Source organism: Daucus carota, chromosome 6 (assembly GCF_001625215.2).
Source record: "Daucus carota subsp. sativus chromosome 6, DH1 v3.0, whole genome shotgun sequence".
NCBI classification, from domain to species: Eukaryota; Viridiplantae; Streptophyta; class Magnoliopsida; order Apiales; family Apiaceae; genus Daucus; species Daucus carota.
In genome coordinates, this window is record NC_030386.2 from 33,021,027 (window position 1) to 33,047,414 (window position 26,388).

The 26,388-nt window shown below is 36.5% G+C and overlaps 2 protein-coding genes across 3 annotated transcripts; both read right to left on the reverse strand.

Annotated features, from left to right (window-relative positions):
- Positions 1-2,951: 2,951 nt before the first annotated feature.
- Positions 2,952-3,512, reverse strand: LOC135147274 (uncharacterized). The gene has a single exon (XM_064080190.1). It carries the CDS (start codon positions 3,510-3,512, stop codon positions 2,952-2,954), a length of 561 nt encoding a protein of 186 aa, XP_063936260.1.
- A 2,106-nt stretch (positions 3,513-5,618) lies between these two features.
- Positions 5,619-26,374, reverse strand: LOC108227191 (protein virilizer homolog). 2 transcript variants are annotated; one of them, XM_017402214.2, is made up of 29 exons: positions 26,238-26,374; positions 25,714-25,862; positions 24,079-24,167; positions 22,403-22,526; positions 20,755-21,414; positions 20,272-20,637; positions 20,006-20,107; positions 19,691-19,873; positions 19,068-19,209; positions 18,805-18,983; positions 18,257-18,342; positions 18,127-18,175; positions 17,779-17,845; positions 17,207-17,688; positions 17,021-17,120; positions 15,961-16,094; positions 13,399-13,466; positions 13,102-13,318; positions 12,755-12,973; positions 12,522-12,677; positions 11,798-11,851; positions 11,489-11,685; positions 11,313-11,382; positions 10,465-10,793; positions 9,277-9,460; positions 7,859-9,181; positions 7,013-7,759; positions 6,852-6,923; positions 5,619-5,861 (listed from the first exon to the last, which is right to left on the reverse strand). In XM_017402214.2, the coding sequence occupies exons 2-29, from the start codon at positions 25,786-25,788 to the stop codon at positions 5,841-5,843; spliced, it is 6,495 nt and encodes a 2,164-aa protein (XP_017257703.1). In that variant the 5' UTR covers positions 25,789-25,862; positions 26,238-26,374; the 3' UTR covers positions 5,619-5,840. The 2 variants fall into 2 exon arrangements, with proteins under 2 accessions (XP_017257703.1, XP_017257702.1); XM_017402213.2 differs by having other exon boundaries at positions 25,714-25,878; positions 26,238-26,372.
- Positions 26,375-26,388: the final 14 nt, after the last annotated feature.

The following is a 26,388-nucleotide window of genomic DNA, read 5'->3' on the forward strand; positions in this document are numbered from 1 at the left end:
TCATTCTGTACAAGCTGATGGAGTATATATACAGACTAAAAGACTAAGTGGTGGAGAAAACTGTAACTGAAATAACTAACTCTATAGCTAATAATTAGGTGACAGCTGTAGATGTGCCAGCTGTGCATATACTGTTAATAGAATTGAAATAAACATAGCACGTAAATAAGAATGAAGTTGTCATTTCAAGTTATTAAAATTTCAATTTATATATAAGTTATGGGTTCCGATCTCGGTTAACCAACGCGAACCAAAATGCACCCATACTGTCCCCGTCTGCTAATACAGTCAAAGCAGATTGCCGTGTGAATCAGCCGTGCTGTTATTTCTTCGATACAGTACAAGAATAGTGTTATTTACTCCGCGATTATATGATGTGTCTGTGAGGATATAATTTGTCGATAAGAAGTTTGGAGTACAATATAAAATCGGTTTTTCTATGGTGTGCCAATGGGCACACAATAAGCACAAAATTTGATGGTTTTTTTTGTTTTGATTGGCTTATACCCCTTTAATAATGATGGCACATCTGCATTCACACCAACCACACCAATCAAAACACATCAAATTTATGAGTTTTCGTACTTAGCATGTGCCCATGGGCACACACTAGACAAACTCATATAAAATTATGGAGTTCCTGTCAATGATCTTTTAAATTTGTTGATTCTAAGCAGTAAGGTTTCTTGGATCATGAATTTAAGTGTTCTTGGATCAAGCGTTGCACTGAATTTTAGGTTGGTGATACAAAACCATTCGCACAGCAATATAATTGATAATATTGTCAGTTAAGTACACATTGTATAGAGAAGCTTGTGTGTATTTTGCAGTGACAGTCTCAAAGTCATTGTGCATTAAGGATATATACCGACAATTACTCAGATACAAATCACTAAAATACCATCTTATGAATCAAAAGAAATTATTCAGTACAACATCGTCCACCTTTCGTATGTTATCACCCACCCCCATATAACATCATCTAAGTAGGATCCGTCTTCCTCCCACTCAATCTATCTCGGGCTCACTAGAGCCTCGCCTCAGGATAGGTCTTAGATGGGCTTCAGACAGTTCTAAAAGCCAAAACTTGGCTCCACTACAGTTTCGTTAGGTTCCATCCTGATCTTACTAGGCCCCATCCAGGCCCGTCTCAAGTTCAATCTTCGGCCTCAAAACCCTTCATATTCTATGCAATTGTATTGATTTCTATTTAACTTGTATTTCAGAAGTTTGTATCGGAGTAAAACCCTGTATATGTAAACTTTCCGCTTAGTTAATGGTATGAGTGTTCAGATTTTTTTAGACCAAGAGGCAAGAAGACGAATCATCAGTTGATGTTCTTAGGCATGGATTGCTTTTACCTCAACGATGAGCTTACAGTTGCATGAAAGCAGATCCAAATCCATTATATGAATGCAGATATAAGTCCATGCAAAGAGACTGCGCCTCTGCGATGATCATCACAATTCTAAAACTCTAATCAGTTATCTCGCAGATGTCCAATCAGACATACATAATACACACCGAGACGAATCCGTGACAGAATAAATTAACTAACATTAGGCGCGACTTCCATCAATCACTACATGAATCACCGAGAACATCAGTACAATGCTAGAGAAAAACATTCGTACCATGTCTATTTAACCTAATCATGCAGTAAATGGAATATTTTAACGTAATTCAGTAATCTTCCTTGGAAATCAAATGGATTATTTCTTACTGACGCAAGAGGGAAAGGTAATCAAAGAAGAAAGAAGATAAGTTGTGTTTTTTTTTTGATAAGTTAAGAGGCAGACTCAATACAACAGCATAAAACTGAAGTTATATATATCAGTAAGTGGACAAGCCAGCTAGAGCGAAGGGATTAGGAGACGACAGATGAACTCAAGTGACGATTGCCCCAATATTATTGTTGTCCACTCGGTATACACACACACACGTAATATCTCAGCCTTATAACTAAATTACATCACGTTATTGAAATTAGTTTAATTGTATATATTTTTAAAAAGCAGAATCTGAACTCGTTTGGTATATAAACAACAGCTTCTCCAGTTATCCATTATGATCCCACAACATATTAAGGAACAAAAATCGAAGCTTCAAGCGAGCTCTTATAAGAAAACCAGTGAGAGGCATGCCAAACCTTGCTAACAACGAGAAACAGGGGTTTCACCGAACGCAAATTCGGTAGTAAATAACAAGTCATATAATATGAGGAAAGTTAAAATTTATTTACTTTGACTTCTGAATTCAACTGAATCCAAAGATAAATGCATCAACGTCGAAATCCTCAACTAGGTAAGTCTAAGGAGTAACCCCCGTCTTTCATGTGAATACAAGGGATTCAGCCACCCTCACCTCACTTAGCACAAAAAACTTAGGATATCCAGTTTACATCGCTCATTATACATTACAATTAAGTATGATGCAGTAATCATCTGACACAGTGTGTGTAAGCTGAGCCTAATGCATTCATTATATAAAGTTTCTCTGGAAAAGCCGTGCGTGTTAAACGAGTTCGTGCATGAAATTAAAAACATACTAGTTTAAATACCGCAAATCATTACCTGAACATTGAACTAGATAACTGTTTTACATATACATGTCTTAGAGAAGGAAATGATCCTCACAGGACCTGAAATTCTAGTCATACATCCAACAAGTATATATATATATATATTTAAGGGATGCATACACATTTGAAGGAATAATTAAAAAAAACTATAGTTCGAATATTAATTCAAATTAATCGATAAAAATTTATGACTGCCTATATATCAGATATGTACTAGACCTTTTGGAATTGGTTGTCTTTCATTATTTCATTGTAAAATCCATTATGTATCCACATGTTTAGAATAGAGATATACTGTAGCATATTCAAGAAAACAATACACACATACACATATATGTATAAAAAGCAAAAACCTTGTATATTTGATGAATCAAGGCCTTGGGAAATTATGAGCTCTTCCATAAGTAGGCATGCCGTCAAACATGCTTGCGTTCCCTATAAATGCATCTCTCGGACTCGGATCGAGATCGACTTCCTTCTCAAACCCTAGCAGTTGCATACTATTCGCAATTTGATTAAGATTATTAGTCGATGCTGCTACATCACCAGGCAATGGTGGCAACTCATAATCACCAATATTTTGTTCATCATCTCTATCAATGTCTGAAATATTTTGTTGTTTGTGATCATGACCAGCCGGTTCAAGCCCACATATATATAGCATATCTCTCGAGTGATCAGTATCCAAAGACGACCAATCAGAAAGAGCCATACAATTTTCTTGACCACCCCCAAAAAATTCCATACCAAGATTCGAAGAAAACTCAAAAACTGGATGACTCGACATATTAGGCAATGGGTTCATGACTTCTATATGATCAGTTCTTGCAATCTCTTGAGGGGCTTGAGGCTGCTGGTTCAAGAAGTTTGCATAAACAACAGCAAGATCAATACTGGAGGATGAGGGACGGGAATTACTAGACTCCGGCATCGAAGAATTAGTACAATTGGGGGCTCCCCGTGAATCGCCACTATTGATAAATCTGGAAGAAATACCATGCCTTGCTATTCGAACGGCCTTGCTTCTTCGGGTTTTTCGACAACCTCCTCCGACCGGAACATTCCGGAGGGAGCCCCCTTTAGTCCAATATCTTCTACAACCTTTGCAAAAATACCTAGGCTGTGTCAAACTATAGTTGTTGTAATAACAAAATTTTGTGTTGGAGGAACCACAACGGGGACAAGCGGGGCATATTTCGACGTGAGGCTTCCATCCTCCTCTTTCCATTACCAAATTTAACATTCAAGGAAACGAATGGTAGGGTGAAGAGAGAGGGAGAGCTGCGTACACACACATATATAAAAATATTCGAAGTCGAGTAATACAAGTAGATACTTTTTAAGCTTAAATAAACATGAAGTCATGTCATTGGAACTTGCGAGTTGAGATGATATTCATGTGCATGTGATTGCATGCACGTGTGGTGTGGGAAGGGCTCTACTGGGTTTGCCCCTAAGGAGATAGTCCGGTCACAAGTACGGTCCCGGAGGCGAATTCACGGTGTTGGTGTCTAATACACATGGCATCATGACATTGGCAATTAAGGGAGCAACTGCCTTGGTTCAAACAAATAGCTTGCTTCCATGTCCAGACACCTTCCTTTTCTCTATGGCTTAGTTCTTGTTTTCTATTATAAAAACTTAACGACAATACTAATACTTTACGAAATTTATATATATGTGGCTCTTTTTCCGGGTTGAAGAAAAAATAATTAAATAAAAATATGAGCCACCCCAAAAATTATTTCAAAAATAATCCAAAATACTGACATGGGACATATGTTGATGGTAATTTTTCGAATAATAGTATGACGCTCTGCGGCACATTTATTCATCCACAAATCAAAACAAACCACGTCAATTCGGGAAAAAGTTGTCAAGCACCGCTTATTTTAAAAAGGGTGACTGTTAGAGCATTTTAAGGTCATTTCAGTCTGAGAAGGGAAACAAATCAAGTCAAGATACTGAAGCCGGGCTGTGTGATGCAAACGTGCAAATGTTGCTTATAATCGAAGTTGTATCTAATTTAATAACGATGATTATAGCGATGGAATGTCTCTTCAAGTAAGAGTATCAGCACTGGTTAGGACTAATTACAGAGAGACTGCTCGTACTCCAATCCACTAGAAAGTAGGGATCTCTCGGATCATGGGCTTCTTGGATCATGAGCTTTTCTTTATTCTACTTCTACTAGTAGGTATGAAATTGCACACCACCGCCCCACATCATATATAGTAGTACTAGTATGTTAGATTGAGACACTGTATTGTTGGTGTAATAATGATACTCCCTTATTCCTGTCCTCGCTTTGACATATAATTTTATAAACTTGTTTAGAAATTCTCTCACAGAAAACAGAGGGAGTATATTTTTATATAATTATATATTTTATTGGAACCTCAAATTGCTCTCAAAAAATAACGTAAAAAACCGGATATGACGGAAGAAGTATTGTGTATTTATCTGTGTGATCGTTCAACTTCAACTTTTCAAGTTCATTGAACTTGCAAGGTTGACACTTCATCATTCTGTCATTCTCTAGCATTCTCTAGTGAAGTAGTGTATATTGATACTGATGTATTATTGTATTTCAATTTTTTTTTATCGGTAATGAAAAATCACAGTAACAGTCACAATAACAAGCCGAGTTTCTTAACTATCTCGGTTTGTTTACAGCCTGGCTGAACTGGTTGCTGCAAAATTTGGCCTAGCTGTAGTAAAAAGATTGGATACCGTTATATACAGTTGGAATCTGATACCCTGAAATCAATTAAGCAATCCTAGTTTTCAACTTTTCATATTGTGGGAAGTACGGGACATTGGGTAAATTGTCAAATTCTATCGAGTGATTTCCATTTGATCATTTGTCAATACATGCATGGGTGTGGCTGTTTGGGTGTTCAAATAACTCATTACTGGCAGGAAAACTAAGTAAACCTAGTCTAATTTCCCAAATTGGCCCCGCAACATCAATTATTTAGATTGAAGTTGTCAAATTTTTAAAAAATTTAAATTGCTTCACTTAATGCAAACACTCTACCGACAAATAATATAATTACAAAACCTGTACAGCACACAACACAAAATTTCAGAGTGCTATTATTAACACAAATTTATATAGTACAAACACATAATAATACATGTTCTGGTGGCACCCTACATTCTGTTCATCCAAAAGAGATTGAATTTCCTAATCTTGAAACGAGGATGGGGAACAAAGTCAAGTAGTGCGACGTCCTCACGTTTCACATGACACTTGTTATAGGTGGCCCAATTTTTCCTGACAAGACATGGGGAAACAGGGTCAATTAAAATTAGGACTACCGAAGTTCACTAAACATCTACTCAAACTAGATATACCGGCCTGCAACACATGGCAACTGGCAAGATTGTAATATCTTTTATTGTAACATAATTATATTCGATATAAAATTATAATTCTATGTAGAAATTCACTATTAATAATATATATAATTAAAATACAAAATTAATAGACAAAAATATAATTACATAACAAATAAAAGATAAGAGATCAGAAAAAGAAAAATGGTGTTATAAATTTGTTTCTATGTTCATTAAGGTACTATCATATATATATATATATAGTATTTATGTAATTAATTGTAAATATTAAAGTGAAAGAATCATTTATCTTCTGGAGACTGGAATGCAAAAAACATACCAAGCATATGATGGACTTGGTTATTAAAAAAAAATCATTATTGATGTACAATATAAAAGCATCAATTTGTATGCTATAGCCTATAGATAATATGGTAAGTTACACAAAATAGTAATAGCAACAAGATTATAGATGCAAAAATCAATATACTAAGTTTAAATTAAATAATTATACATATACAAGTATATAACAAATATAACAATATGAGTCGGTAACCTAATATCACAATGATGTGGCTTATTACTAAAAGTGCCATTGAGAGATCATTTCTGCTCAAAACAAAAGGCAATATAATATTAAGTTTATAGCTATGAAATTATTAGAAAAATATAATAGGATGTCAGTAACCTAATATCACAATGACGTGGCTTATTACTAAAAGGGCCTTTTGATTATTAATAAAGAGAACTAGATTCCACATTACCAAAGTATGCAAGCTTAGAAATAATAGTTATGCAGAAGGATTTCAGAACAAGAATGTGTACTATTATCAAATATATAATTCTATTTGCATGATAGTTTTAGGTTGCGTCTTTGATGCATAGGTGTGTGTGGCCTTGTATGAGAGAGATGCAAGTATTAGCAAACCTGAAGCAACTGCATCAATTTAGGATGCTGCACCAGAAGTGTGCAAAGCTTCTCACGGTCACTCAATAGGGACTGCCAAGTAAAAATAATAAGTTATTCACTAAACAAAGTCAAATACAAGAGCTACTAATATAAGAACTAGAGTGCATATACAACAAAACCTGAAGAGCTTCCGCGGAGCTAAAATAGTGCTGCAACGATCCAATATCATCTGATGTCTGCTGTGTACCATGCCCTTGCTGATGCTGAAACTGTGGTTGATTATTTTGACCTCGCTGTTGTTGCGTCGTATGTTGAATACTATCTTGTTGCATTGACGAGTAATAACCATTAGCAGGTGAAACTTGGGGTGGTTGTAAAATCTGTAAGGGTTGCAATTGCACTTGTCCAGGGCTCTGCAGCAAAGACAAGCTCTGCTCTGCCTGAGGTGAGGCTGAAATGGGCGGCCTAATATGCTGAGGTGGATGAGGAGGACGTAGGAGTTGGGGAGGCTGCAACGGCTGTAACTGAGAAACAGATTGTATGGAGGGCATGGTAGATAAAGCAATAGGGAAATTTTGTGAGATGCTAGAAGGATTATCTCCTGGATGGGAAGATGAGCTACTTCCATATACACTGACGGGAACTGAATTGGGCCTACTAAAAATTAAGTGCTGTATCAAAGGAGCATATGAATTCATTGTGGCCCCTGAAACTGGAAGGCTATTTAATCGAGTATCACTAGAAGGTATAACATTAGTATGCTGGAAGTCAGTTGATCCACCACTACTCTGATTGTAATGTGGCTGGGAACTAGAGGGCTTAAAAGACTGAAAATTAGAGATGTTGACAGAATAAGGAGGTGGTGTAGGAGGAAGTGGTGGTTGAGCCCTGGAAGACCCTCCAGGAGAAGCGTATTCTGCCCGAACCTGCAAAAAGAAAAGTAATTTAAAATATAAAGAAAAGCAGATACCTGAACAATATGGAACCAGTACACCACTTTATATAAAGCACCACTGTTCACATACATGAAAACCAGGGGGGAGGGAAGGCTGCATATCTGCTACTGCACTGACAAATGGAGCCGGTTGAATTTGAGCAGCCTCTGCACTTTGAGCAGGTGAGACTGTTGGTGGAGGTGGCATGGGAGGTAAAGGTGGTTGATTCAACTGAAATTTTTGGTCATAATATCCCTGAGAACTAACCACAGCTTGTGGATTATTTTTAGAATAATAACCAGGCCGGGGCATTCTAGATTCTACTTGTGCTGAAGGTCTAGAGTTCCTACCATACATCGAACCAAACCCACTCGAGGTTGTTGCTGCAAAATTTTTTGCATCCTCAGACTGCCTGATATACTTTTTATCTGTTGAAACACTCCCTTCTCGAGTTAGTGACATATTTTGTTGTGATTTCGCTGACCTTGAAGAGAAATCATTCCAAGTGTTTTCGTCGAAGTTTGATGCTATCGGTGTGCTCATGCCAGAAAACTGACTATCATTTATATCACTCTCTGTCTCTGCAACAACTGAATGAGGAGAATTCTGCTCAACAATAACCGAAGAAGGCTGCTGAAGATTGTCATCCGGTTGAGGAAATGGCAGTTTATCATCAGAATCTGACTCCTCACCATCAAACACTATATCAATTCCTTGAAGATCATCATCAAGATCTGGCTTGACTTGCTTAGATTTACCAACCTCTGCATCAGCTTCCTTTTCAGGATTTGCAGCTTTTACTTGTGCTGCTTCATTAGAAGTCATTCCCACAGGATTCTGGCGCTCTCTCTGTCGTGCCATAAATTCATCAACATGAATAGATGGAGGTCTCCCACCTGTAGGTCCTACTCTTGAGACAGTAATTACATTAGAACTAGTAGTACCGTCAACATTTCTTTCTCTAGCAACATAATCATCCACGTGCATAGACGGTGGCCTGCTGGTATTTGGCTTCCGCAGACGGAAGTTATCTCTACGAGATGGGACAGAAGAATTAGCAGCTCCTGAACCTCGTGAGTATGAGTTCTGAGCCAGAGTCTCTGCAGGGGACTGGTCTCTGGGACGCCTGCTTACTCCTTCCAGTGAAGACATTTTTCTTTTTGCAGAAAGAGCCGTTTGTGACATACCATCGCGTAAATTTTCCGGACATTCCCACAGAAACTTATCCCCAAATCCAGGCAGACTAAAATCTTCTACCCTCTCAGAGCTGCAATCCTTTAGCATGTGTATCTTTGAAGAACTTCGAACACCAAATGATAACAACGAACGTGCTCTAGAGATAAAATAATTCTGCTGGTCAGAATCAGGGGATATCTGCAATAATAGCAGCAATGATTCTGCTGACTCCTTAACCTGTAAAGTCAAGGAGCATTCATTTTTTACAATTAAGAAACAGAAAGGAAGCTAATATCTAAGGTGGTAATAATATATAATGGCCTTTTCCGTACCTCATGCAGAGTTTTACTCATACCAGAGGGAGCTGAATATTCAGGATCACTTATCTTTAAAGCCAACAAGGAAATCAACTCTTGTACATACTTTATGTTGTCTCCTGAAAAATCGTCTTCTTCAGTTCCACCTGAGGAAATCCCAAAAAGGAACTTTCCTGTAGCAACCCTTTCCATGTTTAAACTGCAGAAAAAGAAACATTCATAGTAGTAAGTTTCATTCTAATTAGGTTCACATATTTGGACAGTTGACTCTTCATCAACTTTATATCTATGACATTTAATCATGGTATAAATTAAAGAAAACAGCAACGAATAACATACGTAATCTCCCTCACACAAGTATTAAAAGGATTTGTACACCATTGAAAGAAAATTACACTTGCCATTTAACATAGCTAGCATGACTGTACCAGGCATACACACTTTTTAACATTGGTCTGGAGACGTTTTCCAAATATTGTAGTCCATGAAATGCTATTTTCAAGAGATTAACATCCAAGGATTACAAGTTATGGAATGATAGTCTGTGTAAATGTGATTCCCCAATGTAAAACATTACAAAAAAAAGGATATACATAATTTTGGTAAATCATATGCCTTTATATACCCTATACTTTCCCACAGTTGTCCATCTGTGTTTACTGTTTTAAGAACATATCGTTAACCCACAAAAGAACATTTAAACAGCAAAACAAATTATGATTTCAGTGTAAGTCAATAGATTTGTCTATACCCATTTATGCCTACATAACATACCACATTATCATCCACATATGCATATGCATATATCAAAGAGAGATAGGCCCAGAGGATGACATTAGATAGTATCCTGAGAATAGGGTCATTTTCAACAAAATATTAAAGAGAAAAACTGAAATAACACACCCACCCGCTTTATTTATATGTGAAACCGTCCACACTAGGTAATTTCTTAAACTCAGGAAACTCCCTGAATTAACCCTTAGAGTCAGTAAGCCCTGTATAAATGCATATATAAAAATCTTTTCTTCATGTATTTCCAATATATAAACAAGTCCATATTAGTACTATATATCCGAAGAAACTGAAATGAGTTACAATGAAGCCCTACACAATAGGGTCCTCATAACAAGGCGATTTAACCATCTACCAGACCACATATACAACTTGTACATATGTTCAGCAAGAGGGTTCAAGCATATGTACCTTTTTCCATCCAGAACAAAGCGCAGAACACCTAAAGATAATGCAGCAAGAGCCTCAACTGCATGCACCTGTGGCAAATTTCCGGAGCTAATAGATCTTAATAAAGTAAGCCAGCAATGTAATAATGGAGGATGCTTCTTCCATTTAGGTGCATCAATTGTAAAAAATTTCCCATCTCCTCCATGCTTAGCCTCAGATTTAAGCTCCTGATCACCAGAAGACCGTACGCACAAATATATAGACTGAAAAGCACTTCGGCCTTCAGCAGACGAACTTATTGCTTTAAAGGCCAACAAACAAGCAACCAATTCCCTTCCAACAGGGAGGACCTAAGATCAATATTCCAAATCATAAGATTTTAACTACACAAATGAATATACAGTACATTCTTTACTTTGTGATGTAGGAGTTATCATCCCCCGCTAATAAAAAGTAATTATCTTCGCCTACATTCTTAAATCCTCTAAAAGAAATGGAAAGTCAGGACCTTTAGGTATAACAATGGAAAGACATGCACAAAAACACTCACACACACATGCCTCCAATAAGACTTGTACCCTTGACCTCTTATTAGAGTAAGGCTAACTGGCTAAGCCTTGCTGAGAACAAAGATTAAATCCGACAGTTTTAACAAAGCCAAGAGTTTCAGAGCAACGAAAATAGATGATCCTTAAACCATAGAAGAAATATATTCTACCGAATTTGAGAATAAAAGGTTATATGGTATAGTTATCATATAGAACTGAATACAAAACAAACGCGATTTTTTTATAATCTAATAATCCCATTGATAAAGCAAAAAATTAAGAGAACATGTAAGCAAAGAAGCTCATTGAAAATGAGAATACCTTGCAGAGTTTAAGGCAATAGAACAGCAATTTAGAACAATCTTCAGCTGTCAAAGTTTTCAATTTGTATCTGAAAAGCCATCACATATATTAGTTGCTCAACATATTACCAAGCTTTAGGAATGAGTGAATAAAGGAGCAAGCACATAGCGGGAGACGATCAATTTGCAATTTACCTATCATACATGCCTGGATATTGCACCGGTGTAGTAGGATCAGAGATCAGGGAGATGGACCTAAATACAGGAACACACCAACTAAGCAGAAATGGAAAGTTCTTGTCTCCCAAATACTGGGTGGCATCCAAGTCAGTAACATCTATGCATATCTCAAGCACTTGTGAAAGCATCTGAACCCCGTCTGTCATTATTGGCTGGTAATAAAGAACAGAAAACCTGAGCTAGATACTCATTATTCATAAAATTACTTCGGTTATTATCAAAAGAACAGGTTTGGAACAGAGATAAGAGTAGATTGTACAAAACCTTTGCACGTGGATGCTCCAACAAGATTGCAAAAAAACTTAGCGATCTATATACCTGCAAAGATTAGAAAAATACAAAAAAATAAGTTGAAATAACGAAAAGATACAACAAGATGCTATTCAACCCTTCTCCCAGTACCTTGTGGCTTCACAAGAACAGCTCTCGAGTTCAGACACCATGAACCCCAATATTCTCAGATGTTTAATTTGTACAGTAAGGTTAATTACCCAAAGATGGGCTATAAATTATAATGCCATTATGCACTAGAAAGACAACTCCAATACTACTGCTAAAATGGCTATAGCCACTGCTATATTTAGGAACCAAAAAGTGATTTTTTGTGCTATAATAGAACTTTTACTCTAATGCCTGATTCCAATATAGACCAAACTTTTTGAATGAACTGGAGAAATCTTGATTGCTGATGTGGCAATCATATTTATAACTCTATATAGGGTAGTAGCTAAAATATAGAAATAAGTTTACAACATATTCACTCTGACGCATAAATAAATAAATAAGTGGTTCTATATATAACCAATTTACATATATGCATTCAAGTATAGCTATGCATTAAGTGGTGCTTATACAAATATAGTCCTATCATTTAGCTGTAGAACCAACTACAGCTATGATAGACTTGCTCTAAAAGCTCAAGGTTTTAAGAGGGCCAATAGCTTAACAAATAGAAAGCGGATATTTAAAATAGACGAACAGTTACTACCTTCCATGCATCTACATCGGATAATGAAGACAGATCTGAGAGGTGATCGCGAATCCAGAGTATCAGCGGTTGAAGAAGCACAGATGCTTTAACTGGACTTATGCACGTGATACGAATAATGAAAACCCGAAGCAGGTCTTGTATAGCCACCGATGTCTAACAAAAGCATTTCTCTCATAAAAAATATATATAACACAAAGTGAGAATATTCAAATGAACTAGATATATCTTACGCTGGTTGAATAGTGTATTATTATCTGTGCAATTTTGTCAAGCAACGGACGGGTTAACTGGCTGAGCATCTTTTCGGGATTCCCATCATGCAAGTACCAATCAGTCTCTTGCGCTTTCAGAGTTCCAAATGATGTTCCAACAGCCAATGTCCTAAGAGCACTTGATATGGGCATTCCACTCTTCCAAAGCCAGACACCTTCATCTGGTAATAGGTCATTCTGGTAATGACAAGAAAATGATTTCACATCTCATAATAATTTAAGCAAACTACTTTAATTTAAAAATCATCACACAAAGGTGTTCATGAGTGAACTTAAAGATTACACCGAGATAAAATATTACGCACCAAAAGTGAAAATGTGCTGCAGGTTTCCTTTGGACCCAGTGCGAGTATTGAAGTTGCATGAAGACTGTCAAGGAGAAAGTGGAAAAGGCCAGGAGTCCAACCATACAGAGGCCAGCAAGCAAGTGATGATGCAAGAAGATGGCAAACAGTTTCGAACCCAAGAGCAATTTCAGGATAAGGATAGAACAAGTCTGTAGAACACGCAGCTAATTTTGGACTGCAACAAAAGAATTTAGCTAAGTACATCCAACATAATGTCCTTTTTTGTATATAGAAACTCTAGGACATCTGAAATACCTCACTTCTCGATGCAAATGTAAGAGGGCTTTTAGAAGTTTGGTGTTCCTGTGCTGCTCTTTTGCTTCCTACAAGTAAACAATAGATGTTGAAACTATGTAATGCAGACATCTACATTTCAACATGAAAAAAAAAAAAATGGCACACATATGACTCTGGCAAACTGGACAAAATTGATGTTGTAAGTATTATGTTGAACTCAATGCCATATGCAAGACTTCAATTAACCCACTGGAAGAATGTACATATATTAATCCTTACTCCCGCAACACATGCAGGGCAAAGTGGCCATGTTTTCTGATCTTTTTCTTTGTTATAATTTAATTGCTGATTATTGTTATTCAAACAAAATTGTATTTGTTTATTATTGACAAGGTTTTGTTTATTATTGACAAGGGAGGATTTATGAGAACCTCTATCCCTGTACTCAACCCCACACTCATGCACTAGTATACTCTAGTCTGCTTGAATACTCTAGAATATATTAATACGACACTTCGTAGCAGTAACCCAGTATCCATTTATATTCTAATACACTTGCAAAACAATGTTGATGATAAAGTTTAAAAAAATCATTGCCTTTACTAAGCATAAGAAAACATTTATCATCCCACAATTAATAATAAAATATTGGTAAAGAAATAAAATACAGCATGGAGCTTTTGGATGCTGTAAAATAGTTTAAAATAAGCTTCAACAAGATTGAAGTCGAAAAGAAATCAGATTTTTGAAATATATATATATATATAAATACAGGGTCCTAGTCCAATACAAACTACTAAAATACAAACTAAATACAAACCAATGTGATTAAAGTAGAATGGAAAGGGTTTTGGGACCTGGGATGGACCCCAAGATGCGCCTAGACGGGGTCTAAGTGGGGCCTAATAGGGTCGGGGTGGGGCCTAGTAGGGTCGGGGTGGGGCCTAGTTTTGACTCTTAAGGCTGTCTGTAGCCTGTGCGGGGCTTTTGCAAGGCCCTAGCGGGCCCGGTGTGGATTGAGTGGGGGCAAGGGTGGGCCCCAGGTGGGTGATGACATATAGGGGTGGGTGATGTCGGTTAGGTATAGGTTCTCTTAGTTTGTATTTTAGTTTTTACTTTAGTGGTTTGTATTTGAACAATTGCCTATATATCTATAGTCTTACTAATTTATCCACCACCCCCTCCGCCTCCAACTCCACCGCCCTTCCCCCTCCACCTCTGCCACCTCTGCCATCTCACCCCCCACGTCCGCCATGTCCCCCGCCCCCTCCATGTCCACTATCTCCAGTACCTCCACCTCGACCTCTGCCACCTCCTCCATCTTAACCCCCATCTCCACCATCTCAACCCCCACCTCCGACATCTCCACCCCCACCTCCATGCCCCCCCGGCTCCTCCATGCCACCACTTGCTATCTCCATCATCTCCACCACCACCAAATCCACCACCACCAGATTTGGAGTGTGATTGCAAATGCTTGTTGCAAGGACAAATCTAGAGGTCATAAATTACTATTTTCTAAAGTGAATATCACTAAATTGTATTGGTTTTTAGTTTTTATTTTAGGGTTAGTTTGTATTTGATCACTAACCTATATATATATAAAGAGTCATCAACGTATTATACTCCCACAATCCCAACCAATTCTTTACATTTTCAATTTTTTAAAGTCCCCTTCAATTGTTTAAATTTCAAAACTTTCTAAGACCCCGTTTGGTATAGTTGTTGTCTACATCAGCAGCTTTTTGTTGAAAAACATGTACTGAACAATTTGGTAAATCAAAAAATAGCTATTCTGAAAAGCTACTTTTACAGAAAGCACGTCCCCATGCTTTTGAAAAAAAGCTGCTTTTCAGCTTTGCTTTTGCATGAAGCTGTCACAGATTTCACTATCAAACCTCGGCAAAAACTTTTATTTTTCTTTATTGTAACTCAAAATATCAAAAAACAATTACCAAAAAGTTATCTGATTTATGTGACATCACTTTTTTACCTGCACTTTTTCAACACCACAACAGTTTTGCACAGCACTACCAAAAAGACCCTAAAAGTAGCAACCTTTTATGATAGAAAAAATTAATCACCCCACTACTTACATCCACTATTCCAAATCTATCAATTTAATACTGATTGGTCCCACCACGAAAACCACTTTTCGTACACTTCCCCGCTGCTCTAAACACTTTTCTTAACCTTCATGCCCAACTCAAACGTAAACAAATGGGTGAGATGAAAGGAGTATTGATTAATGGGACTAAACATTAATGGTAGAAACAGTTATGGCACAAATCAATCAGATCGTATAGATAGATAGATTATATAGTCACGTCAATATTTTTTTTCAATTATCACAAGTCCGGACCAGTAAAGCTACAGAATTATCTTAGAAATATAATTTATTTATAGAGTATAAATTTGTGGAGGCTGTGCTGTAGCGAATAGTTATAAATGCTTATGGAACACTCTAAGAGAGTTGAAGGTGAATATCCATAGAGGTAATAGACTGCAAGAGAATGAAAAATGAAAGCCCAAGGACGTAAAACTTCACTGATTTAAAATAAAAAAAAAAAAAAAACCAACCTCCAATCTCTTTAAAAGATTAATCAGCAATACGAGACAAGGTATTAAAAGATCAACTAGGCCCTGCTGACGGTTTCGTTCCAGCAGTAGATCTGCGGTGGAATTGCACTCAGTGCCCTCATCAACAAGGTAATCTGCTCAAAAAAAAAAGAAGTAAATCAGGCGCAGAACAAAGCTAAATAGCAATATACATACTTAGAAGTATATGTTGCTTTAATTTGAAGGGAAAAAGGTGGCTTCCAGAATAAGGGGTAACCAGGGTACTTTGACCCTTTTTTCAGTTTTTCTATTTATTTTGGATGTAGTCAGTTCCTAGACCATGTTCGCAAGCAAATGCAAAAAAATGGAAAACTCCCGAAAGAGTGATTGCTGCAATATATCATCACCGTCCTCATAATAACTAACTACTAATGCATGTAAATTTGAAAATTTTAAATAAAAAATTTAATTCATAACAATTGTATCCCTATATAAAACTAATTCATAACAATTGTATCCTTTTCTATGCATAAGCTATGAAACTCTAATGTGTAAACTATCTATTAAAGGACCTAAACCAATTCGCAACAATTGTATCCTTTTGTATATGTAAGAATGATACATAAAGGAAAATCGTAAAATAGAGATTGTCTTATGCTTATACATCAGGTCATCAACGATGACAGCTTTCACCTGACCTCATCCCACTATCATTATCAACAAAGATTACCAAAAAGAATCTACTATTCTAGACAGATCCAAGATAGGAAAATTAAATATAATGTGGTATTACTAATTTAGTAAAGATAAGAAAGGTGGAAATTGATACGTAACCATACTAATGCAAACTAGCAAATCAAAGCAATAATACATGTGATTCCCTTAAAGAGGCAAACACATGTCCGAGCATATATGCACAAACTGTATGAAATTGATACGTAAACATTCTCAAGCAAACTGGCAAATCAAGGGAATAATACATGTGAATCCCTAAAAGAGGCAAAACCATGAACGAGCATATACGCAAAAAGTCACAAACTGTATGAAAACATAATGGCAGCTAGTAACATGTTATACTGACCATAGTTGTTTGATGACCTCTCAAGCATGAGGCTACAGTCAATGAGAATCGCATGGATAACTGTTGTGGCACATTCGTCATACAGAGCGATAGCAACCGCCTTTGCAAATTAATCATCAATCAGTTATGGAGATTTAACAAAGTAATAAAACATTATATACAGTGACTTAGCAGTTAGCAGCATACCGAGTTGTCTGAAATGAGGGCCAAAATCCTAAATGCTGTAGTCAGTTGAGCTACAGACGAATCCCTAAGAGTAACACCCAGAAATTTTGTTTCACTAATTGATTTTCCAAGTAGATTATCTATAAGATTTCCATCAGCACTAGATGATATATCTCCAACAACAGTGTCAACATCCATTGCATCAGATGCTAATATACTCGAAGCAGCAATGTGTCCATCACCTCCAGAGGCTAATACAGCAGCATAACGCAAAAGACCAGAAGCTCCAGTTCTATGATACACAACACTAGCATCTATCCACTCAAGAAGCCTTGTAGGAGCATCTTTTCTACTAGACCCCGGGGAAGAGGAATGTAGGGCCCTATGAAGTTCCTTGGCATGTTCTATCCAAGATCCCAGGGAAGCAGGAGATGAATCAGTAACAATGACCTCAAAAATTTCCACGGCCGAGTGAAATATTGCAAGATTTAGAGGCGATGTTCCTATGAAGACAAGAAATCCAGTCTATAAATAACTAGAGTACCAGAAAGAAAAGATGACAGGAAGACATCTAACAATGAGCATTTTAGTACCAGTAGTCATGGAAAGTGTATCATACTCCTTAACAGAATGCAAAGCAGCCATCAAAACTCCAACAGCCTAAACACAGGGAATGATAAAAAGGTAATATATAAATTACTCAGAGCATAAACCTTAGCATCTGAACTCAGAATGTGATGTTTGGCACCGAACGATAGCTTAAATTTAATGATAGATAAAACACAAATAAATTAAACTTAAGCAAACATTTTCAGAAGAATAAGCAAATGACAGAAAAGAGATTATTTACTACTAGTACTGGAATAAACCCTATTTCACTATTTGTGTAGTGGATTCCAGAATTTATAGCAGTGGCAGAAGAACTGTTAACAAATCTATACCTCGGGAAAATGTCCAACAGCCAGCAAAGCCATGCGACCACAACTAGACCTGTCGAATGATCTCAAAAGTAATTAGTCAGAATTAACCACAATTTACAGAAATGAAGTAAAAAAGGCTTAACATAACCACCTTGAAAGACAACATAACTCCCATAATGACCACAAAAGTTCTTCAGACTGTGGCTTTGATGCGATTAAACTATCTATAGCATTAACCTGCACAAAAAATGAAACAAAGAATTTGAACCACCAAGTCGAAGATAGAAGTTGTTTTGCATCATGTGGAAGACCAAATTACAGCTCAGTGGGAAATATCATTTGTAACAAATATGAAATAAATAAATTAAAGTAAAATGAAACCCTGCAGCATCGAAACATATGCTCTCATCCATCTATGTATAGTCTAAAATATAGTTACTTCAATATTTGTAAGATCAAATTTATATATACTTTCTTATCTTTTTTGGCTTTTAGGCAGAGAGGTTGACACTTATTTGATGTTGCTTTAGTTCACAGCCGTTTGCAGCATCTGGACAGTAATAGAATTTCTATTTATTTGATTATTTTATTGCATCATCCAGCTTGTTTCTTGTCTCATTTCACGATAATGTCTTCTTTAACTCCAAAATAAACAAATTAATAATGGCACAACAAATTTCACAATGAATTGGTGCTTACAATCCTCAAGTGTGTTTCCACAATGATTCCAACTTCATGTGGGGGACAAAAAAAACCCTTTGATATTAAGAAAGATGCATAACGAAGAGGGATGGAGTACTCCTTCTTAGAATCAACTCCTTTTAGGGCAAGAATAACAGTAGTAGCTACCTCAGGATCATGTAGAAGAAAGAGCAAGCCTGAAGTATAAACCATTCAGAATTAGAGAAGTAATTGAAGATTAGGGCAAATTAAAGTTGATCACTGAAGTGACATCCACAAACCTGAGCGGCAATAAAGAAGAGATATTACTATAGCCTCAATATACGTTGTAATATCCAACACTAGCTCCTTAGGAAGTCCCACTTTAGAGCGCAATATAGATGATGCCAACAAAGCCGCCGACAGTGGAAGGAATCCCCTTTCCTACATGAAAACAAAAATGAAATATTAGTATATCACCAATAAATATAGCATGTCTTTTCTGTTATGAAGAATTCGATATACTGACTGCATTATATTAGCCAATTTTTCCTACAAAATCAATTTGTTGTGGAGCCTTCAAGCTGCTTAATAATTGCCACAATACAAAAAGCCGAAAGTGCCGGAAGAAGAAATGTCATTATATTTTTTTAAAAGGAATGGAAAGAAACAAAATTTGGAATCGCATATGAAGTTATGAACATGATTTACATTACGTAAATAATCCAATACATCCAAGAGAAGAGGTTAAAGATATGTGCCCTTATAATTTTTCAGCAGTTACAAACAACTACAGAATAGAAGTTCTATGGAACTGAAAAGGATGAATTTACATAATACATACATACATGTGTGTGTGTGTGTGTGGAAAACTTATACAGCAGACATTTTAAGGTTAAAGGACAGTGACATGTTAATGTTGGACCTTGAGAAGAAGTAGCAAGTGTGGATCCATATCTCGCTTAGAGGAGCAACATTTTGATGCAGTAACCAATCTACTAGTAGCTTTATATGACAACAGATTCTCATCTTCACCAAGCAACAATGATCGGCCTGCACGAGCCACTGGAGAAGGATCTTCAATTGGACCATGGCAATCTATTAATTTCTGCAAAAATGAGTCAACAGAAATGAATGAAGAAAGAATAACTAGAGATGTACAATATCGTGGAATCCTTGAGTGGATGAGTACGACATTCTGACAAAAAAAATACAGTGATAGGAAAGGACTTTAACTAACCGCAAGCTTTTTCAGTTGAAGTTTAGCACTTGATAGCATGTCTAGAGTGACAGTTGTAGCCTTTCCACTAGAAGAAAGACCTAGTACAGATAATACTGCATACTGGGAAAAAAAATCGAAGTTTTTCATATTTTAATACATAACCCTCATTCAATAGGATTAGAAAAGGAAGACGGAGCAAATTCCAACAATTAAGTAATCAGTTAAAACCTTGGTTCAGCAAAAAAAAACCTGAACATGCACACTACCCCAAGAGAGAGACCTACCTCGTATCTGGAAGCAACTTCATAACAACGCAGTCGCTGAAGTACAAATGTTGACAGAGAAGCAACATCATGCCGCTGCTTTTGAAGTAACAACTTCAGCAATTGATTATAACCTTCACTGAAACCAGAAGGGACATTTTCATCATCCCTCGGCCACCAACCTAGTAATCCTTCACACCCAACTGAATGCCGCGTAGCCTGCTCAGCAACTCCAAGTAACATCAATGTAACAGCACTAGACTTCTGGCCATGGGAAAATAAAAGTTCAAGCTGCTTCAAGCCACCACCATTGACAAAGTGAAAGCAGCTCTCTTTGGCCAAACAAAAGAAAAGAGCCAAACTTGCCCACAGCATAATGTTTTTCTTCTGAAGATACATAAGCTCACAAGTAAAGAACAGTACAATATTAGACATGTACAAATTAAAATTTAAAAAGAAAAATGATGCCAAATCACAGAGAGCAGCAGTCAGTCATTAAGTTACCTCTGAAAGCTGTGGATGTCCTCTAACTCCAGTACTAATACTAATTTTGAAGTACTCACTAAACATATCCATCAATTGCTTGGTCGAAACGGGTTCTGCCTCAAATTCAGAAAGACCAGTCCCTTGTAAGAATTCAGGTGTTGCATTTCCTGAAACATACTCTGCGCAGTTGTAGACACACATAAGTTCCTTCCTCGTCTCTGTAAAATCACAATTACACCTGACACTCTTTTCAAATCTACTCTCCGGATATTTGTTGTTACTGTTAATCAAGTAATGCAAGCTATGAGTTGCATGATTAGAGGCTGCAGACACAACAGCATTAACAGCTGTTTTAATTGCATCTCCAGGATTTGTAAGCTCAAGAATCTTGAAGGTCAAATGTAAAAAGTGCTTTATCTCAACAGATATATCAGGTGCAACAAGATCTATAGATAACGCCTTTAGAGGACAGATAATTTTATCAGTCGGATTAGTTCTCTGTAATGCAAAAGGAAGATCTTCAAGGCTTCCCTCAACAACAGAAACAGTCTTGGTAAGGGAGCTATCCAGATCAACTTCTATATTAAATTGTCCCAGATCTTCTGCTGTGTTTCCATATATAACCAAGCTAAGGCTTCTGTAGCTGCCCCTTACAACCAAATAATTAGTTACAACAGCCTGCAACAAGTTATATATTAGTTTAAAATCTAAATACTAATCATAGACAAGAAATACTGATAAATAAAAATTAGTTGAGAGGAAGAACCAAACAAGAAAAGTATATACATAAACCTATATATGAATAAATGACTAGAAAAAACCAAAGAGCCGAGATTCCTATTTTGGCATTTGCAAGCGGTTTGATGCATAACCCCATAAAAAGTACAGTGTAGTATGCAAGCTTGAGCAAGACTTTTCTCAACCCAATTAAATATCATCACTTCTTTTCTTCATGAGGTTCAGACGAATAAATTAATTATTGGCAACCATTATACCTTGCAAGTTTGCAACACTTCATTCATATAACAAACCAGAAGGAGAAGCCCCTAGGCAATTTCTTCATAACTTAGTCCTCGTATATCCTTAAATTAGGTTTCATCACAAAGAAATTTGCATGAAAATATATGTCGGCATGCATTGGTGTGGGTGGGTGAGTGTGTGTGTGTGTGTGTGAGAGAGAGAGAGAGGGGGGGGGGGGATGATAATGTGTGTGGGGGGCATGCGTGGGTGTGTATGAGGGAAGGAGGGAGGGAGGGGCAAGGGAGAGAGAGAGAGAGAGGGAGACTAAAGTGTGAGCACAAGGAGCCAAGACAGATGGGACATTATATCATACATACTGCATGACTATACTAGAAATTTTCATACTGACAAGCTTAATTACACAGTAATATCTGCATCCTCATCTTATTTACTTATTTTACACAACATAAATCACTTAAAATCCCTAAAATCCCAAGGCCAATTTAACAAGACTCGAGAAAATGAAGTGAAACATTATAAGCCTGCTTTCCACCAAAAAGACGACACTCGATGTATATTAAAGTAAAAAAGAACATCCTGAAAACGAAGAGCCAGTTATGTCAATTAATCAAATGTCATAAACATGTAGTAATTTTTATACAACAATGAGATATTGAGACACACAAACCATGTAACAAGTAAATACCTCAACTTCAAGCACATTTGAAGAAGAATGTGAATACAAAAAAGGCTGACAAAGCCTCCTAAACCTTGCCTCCCCTTCAGACTGAACAAAAACCTCCAAGGCAAATGATGGGGGAGAAGTAGCTCTGTATTGGGTGCCAAGAAAAAAATAAACAAGTCATTATCACACTCAACTACAGTTGGTCAGGCTATAAGAGAAGCATAAACTGATAAACTTAAGAGTTGAAGACAGGAAATGGTCCTATTCTCGAAGTAGCTTAATGGAAAAAGGATAAGAAAAGGATATGGCATTACATGAGAAAAGAAAAGTTTAGAACTAAGTGACAAGTGCCTCATATCAGAAATATTTTATGCAATCAAACATTTAGTACTTCATGATGTATCATGTCCATTGTGACGATGAAAGATACTAACACATTGTTAGGTGACCAACTCATCTAAAACCTTAAAGATAACAGATAGTTTTTGTATTATTAATTTATTATATAGTCTTTATAGATCTAACATTAAAAAAATAGTGATATTTAGTCTCTAGTTATTTAGGTTATTACAGTAAGGCCGAGTAGTCCTGGGGCTTAGTCCACTAGGGTCTTATTATTAGTATTTATGCGTTGTATCCTAGTTCTATTTGACATAGTTATTGAAAATCCTGTTAAATATTGAATTAAGATATTGTTTCTAAAGTATCCACCATCGGAATTACATAAATACAACATTGCCCTCACTCGATGCCTAGTACGGTACGGGTGACCACTAACACCGGATAGGAAACAAACAAAACTACACATATGATTAACCAAGCTAGAACACAAAAATTCCCAAAACCTTAAGGCATTGGTAATTTGGTATATAAGACTTAAATGAATCACATGTATTTAAAAATTATACTTGGACATTATCCTTCCATCTAATGAAACAATAAAAGATATTATGTCTCCCCATATACAGGTATTGCTGGCAATCTCTTTTGAATCAGCAACCAATGAAATGAAATCCATATGGTAAAACTTCGGACAACAGGCAATATTTCACAACTAACATCAAAAGAGAAAAAAGAACTTTGAAAACTTTGATCAATATAAGGATTTATGTTTGGTATGACAGAAGGTCAATAAATAAAATCAGATCCAATTACACACACACAAAATGCACACACGGTTTAAAATTGTAAAAGATGTGATACACAACAGATGGCTTTAATAGAACAGCAAAAATTATCCTCATGTATTGATGCATAACAAATTCCTTTCACATTTGAAGTCACATACGAAGTTATAGAACTGCCCTGACAAAATGCGCACTAAGATAATGATTCAAGTGTAAATAGCTTGTGCTTAAAATGTAAATGATAATAATTACATTTAGTCTGATACATAGCGCAGCAAGAGTCTTCATATAATGTCAAGACCCAAACTTTTTTTATACTTAAAGTTGACAAGCATATATCCATATGTTGTCGCAAATACTGCCATTAAAAAATACACATCACTTGACTAAATAAAGTTGGGGCTAACTTAAAATTTCTGATACCAAATTACAACAAATTCTACAAACTTGCATATAGAATGATGAGACTTCAAGAAACCAAAAGCAAATTACGACAAATTACTTGGTAGGTCATTCATGCATCCAGATGAATTCCAATAAACAAGCTATGACAAAAATCAGTACACATACCCCATAAGTGTTACTGCGGGTGATGTTGATGAAGCATTCTGTTCCAAAAATTCACAGGCAGTTATGACAATAGGATCAGCAAACGTCACCTGCACAGAAACACCTTGTGAAATTCAGGAGAAGAGACTAAATCGAACCCTGATGAAGAATGGAAAATACATTTGCCTGAATAAAGAATAATATAAAAATGGAAATGAACTATTGATGACACTAGTCAAGCCGTGGCACTGTGAACAGCGTGGACACCTACGCGGTAAGGCACTCGCCTATCCACAAGGCGTTGTCCAGCCATTAGAATCAAGGCAGTTTGGACGTGTACACAAAATGTATCGCCTTACCGCCTAGACGACGCCTCAACAATTATGTCGAGACTCCAGAATTCGTAGTGCTTGCAAGTTAGTTCCATCATACATTCACCAAAATATGATTATTCATGTATAATAAAGTAAATACATGCAAATGCTAGTATGCTACAGCCTACATGTCTTTCTCGCCACATAAAACTAAAAAAGAAACAAAATATCAGTCCTAAAAAGTATTTAGCTACTGCTTGTTTTATTGAGGGGTGACTTCTACAATCTAACTACTTATATGATAACTTCTTCACAGGCCCTGAAGATGGCTGCAGTTTACTGGTAAAATTCTTGACATTGATCCCATCAATAGATAGCTTAATTTAAAAAAATGTAGATTCCAGAAACCTTTTCTTTGCTCCACCCCAGGGGTATATATATAAGAAGAAGCATCTGAGAATGAAGGAGAAGCTACAAGTCGATGCAAATTGTTCAGAGGAACATTAAACAAACTACTACACGAATGAGACGTACATATAGTCATATACAAATAATAGGTCCTGCCATTAAATTGAACTTTATATTCTTTAATAACTCCAAAAATTATAGGGATAATAACCCTCCATCCGTATGTGCTACTTGTACATAATATGACAGATAATGATCATTAGTGTTACTAGACTTATCATACATGGGAAATAACAAATTCGATTTAATTAAAATTAGAGTGCTGAGATTTATTGTTTTCCCACATGTAGCCCAGGTGCTCCCACTGCTAGAAGTGGTTTAAAATTCAATTTTCATCTCCCTCCCATCTACTTAAATATAGAATACATTAATAGGGTTGCGCTCAAGAGAAAACCCATCCTCAAAATAGATCCTTAGAACTCACTAAGGTTCTGCTGCAGAACCCTAAATTATTTTAAATAGGTTTTTTGCATCATTGTGTGTGTTCAAAAATAATTTTAAAATATAATACAGAAACACGACGCTTTTTACGTGTACAGTTCTGCTGCAGAACCCTTATTAATACTAGAAGATTCTAAGGGTTCTTAGGCTAAGGGGTCTAAGAGGAACATGACCCTACATTAATATCTATATTAATTACCCAAACTCTTTCAGTTGTAATTATATGCATAAATGCATTGCCTCACATATTGCTCCAGAAAAACAACCCTCCCCATCATCAACCACTGAGTATGTCACCCACCATAATTCCAAAACATACAAGCACACTCGACATTATGAACAAGTATCATCTTTAACATACTTACTTGAAACGAATTTTAGAAAATGCTGATAATAAACAGTAACCAATATGAATCAGGATAGATGAGCTCACCTCATCAACATACTCATCTAATTGGTTATGAACAAATGTCTGGGAAAACAATATGCAAGGCTCCGGCCGACCCATAGTTCCTTTTCTTCTCTTTGTTCCCTTTCTTCTATTCAATCACTTTGTGCTTGCACCCAGTACTTTTAACCAACCTAGAGTTTAACCAAACTATAACAAAAATAGAATTCATCATCAAATTAAACTAAAACAAGTAATTTTCAATCCAAAGAACCTAAAATCTTGGACATTGAAACTTGAACCGTAAACATGTAGCACCAATTCAGAACTATTTCGTAACTTTATAATATATAAAAAAAACAATTAGTATGATAATAAACTATGATAATTGATAAATTATTGTTAATTACAGTTACCGTGAACTCACATATACATCAATACACGTAGACGTAGTAGGATATAAGGGTGCTTGTATTCGTACATACATATATGTCATATATCTATGTGGGGGAGGGGGGGAGGAAGAGAGAGAGAGGGAGGGAGAGAGAGGGAGGGAGAGAGAGAGAGACCTGAATTGGGGCTGCAATGTGCAGTGATCGGGGCTTTGATTTGAAGTGAAACCAAGAAGAGAAGCTTGCTTATTAGCCCTAGAGGGTCTGTTCTCTTGGCTGGCTGACTCGAGAGGGAGAAAAGGCCTACAATTGCTATACACATCCAGCA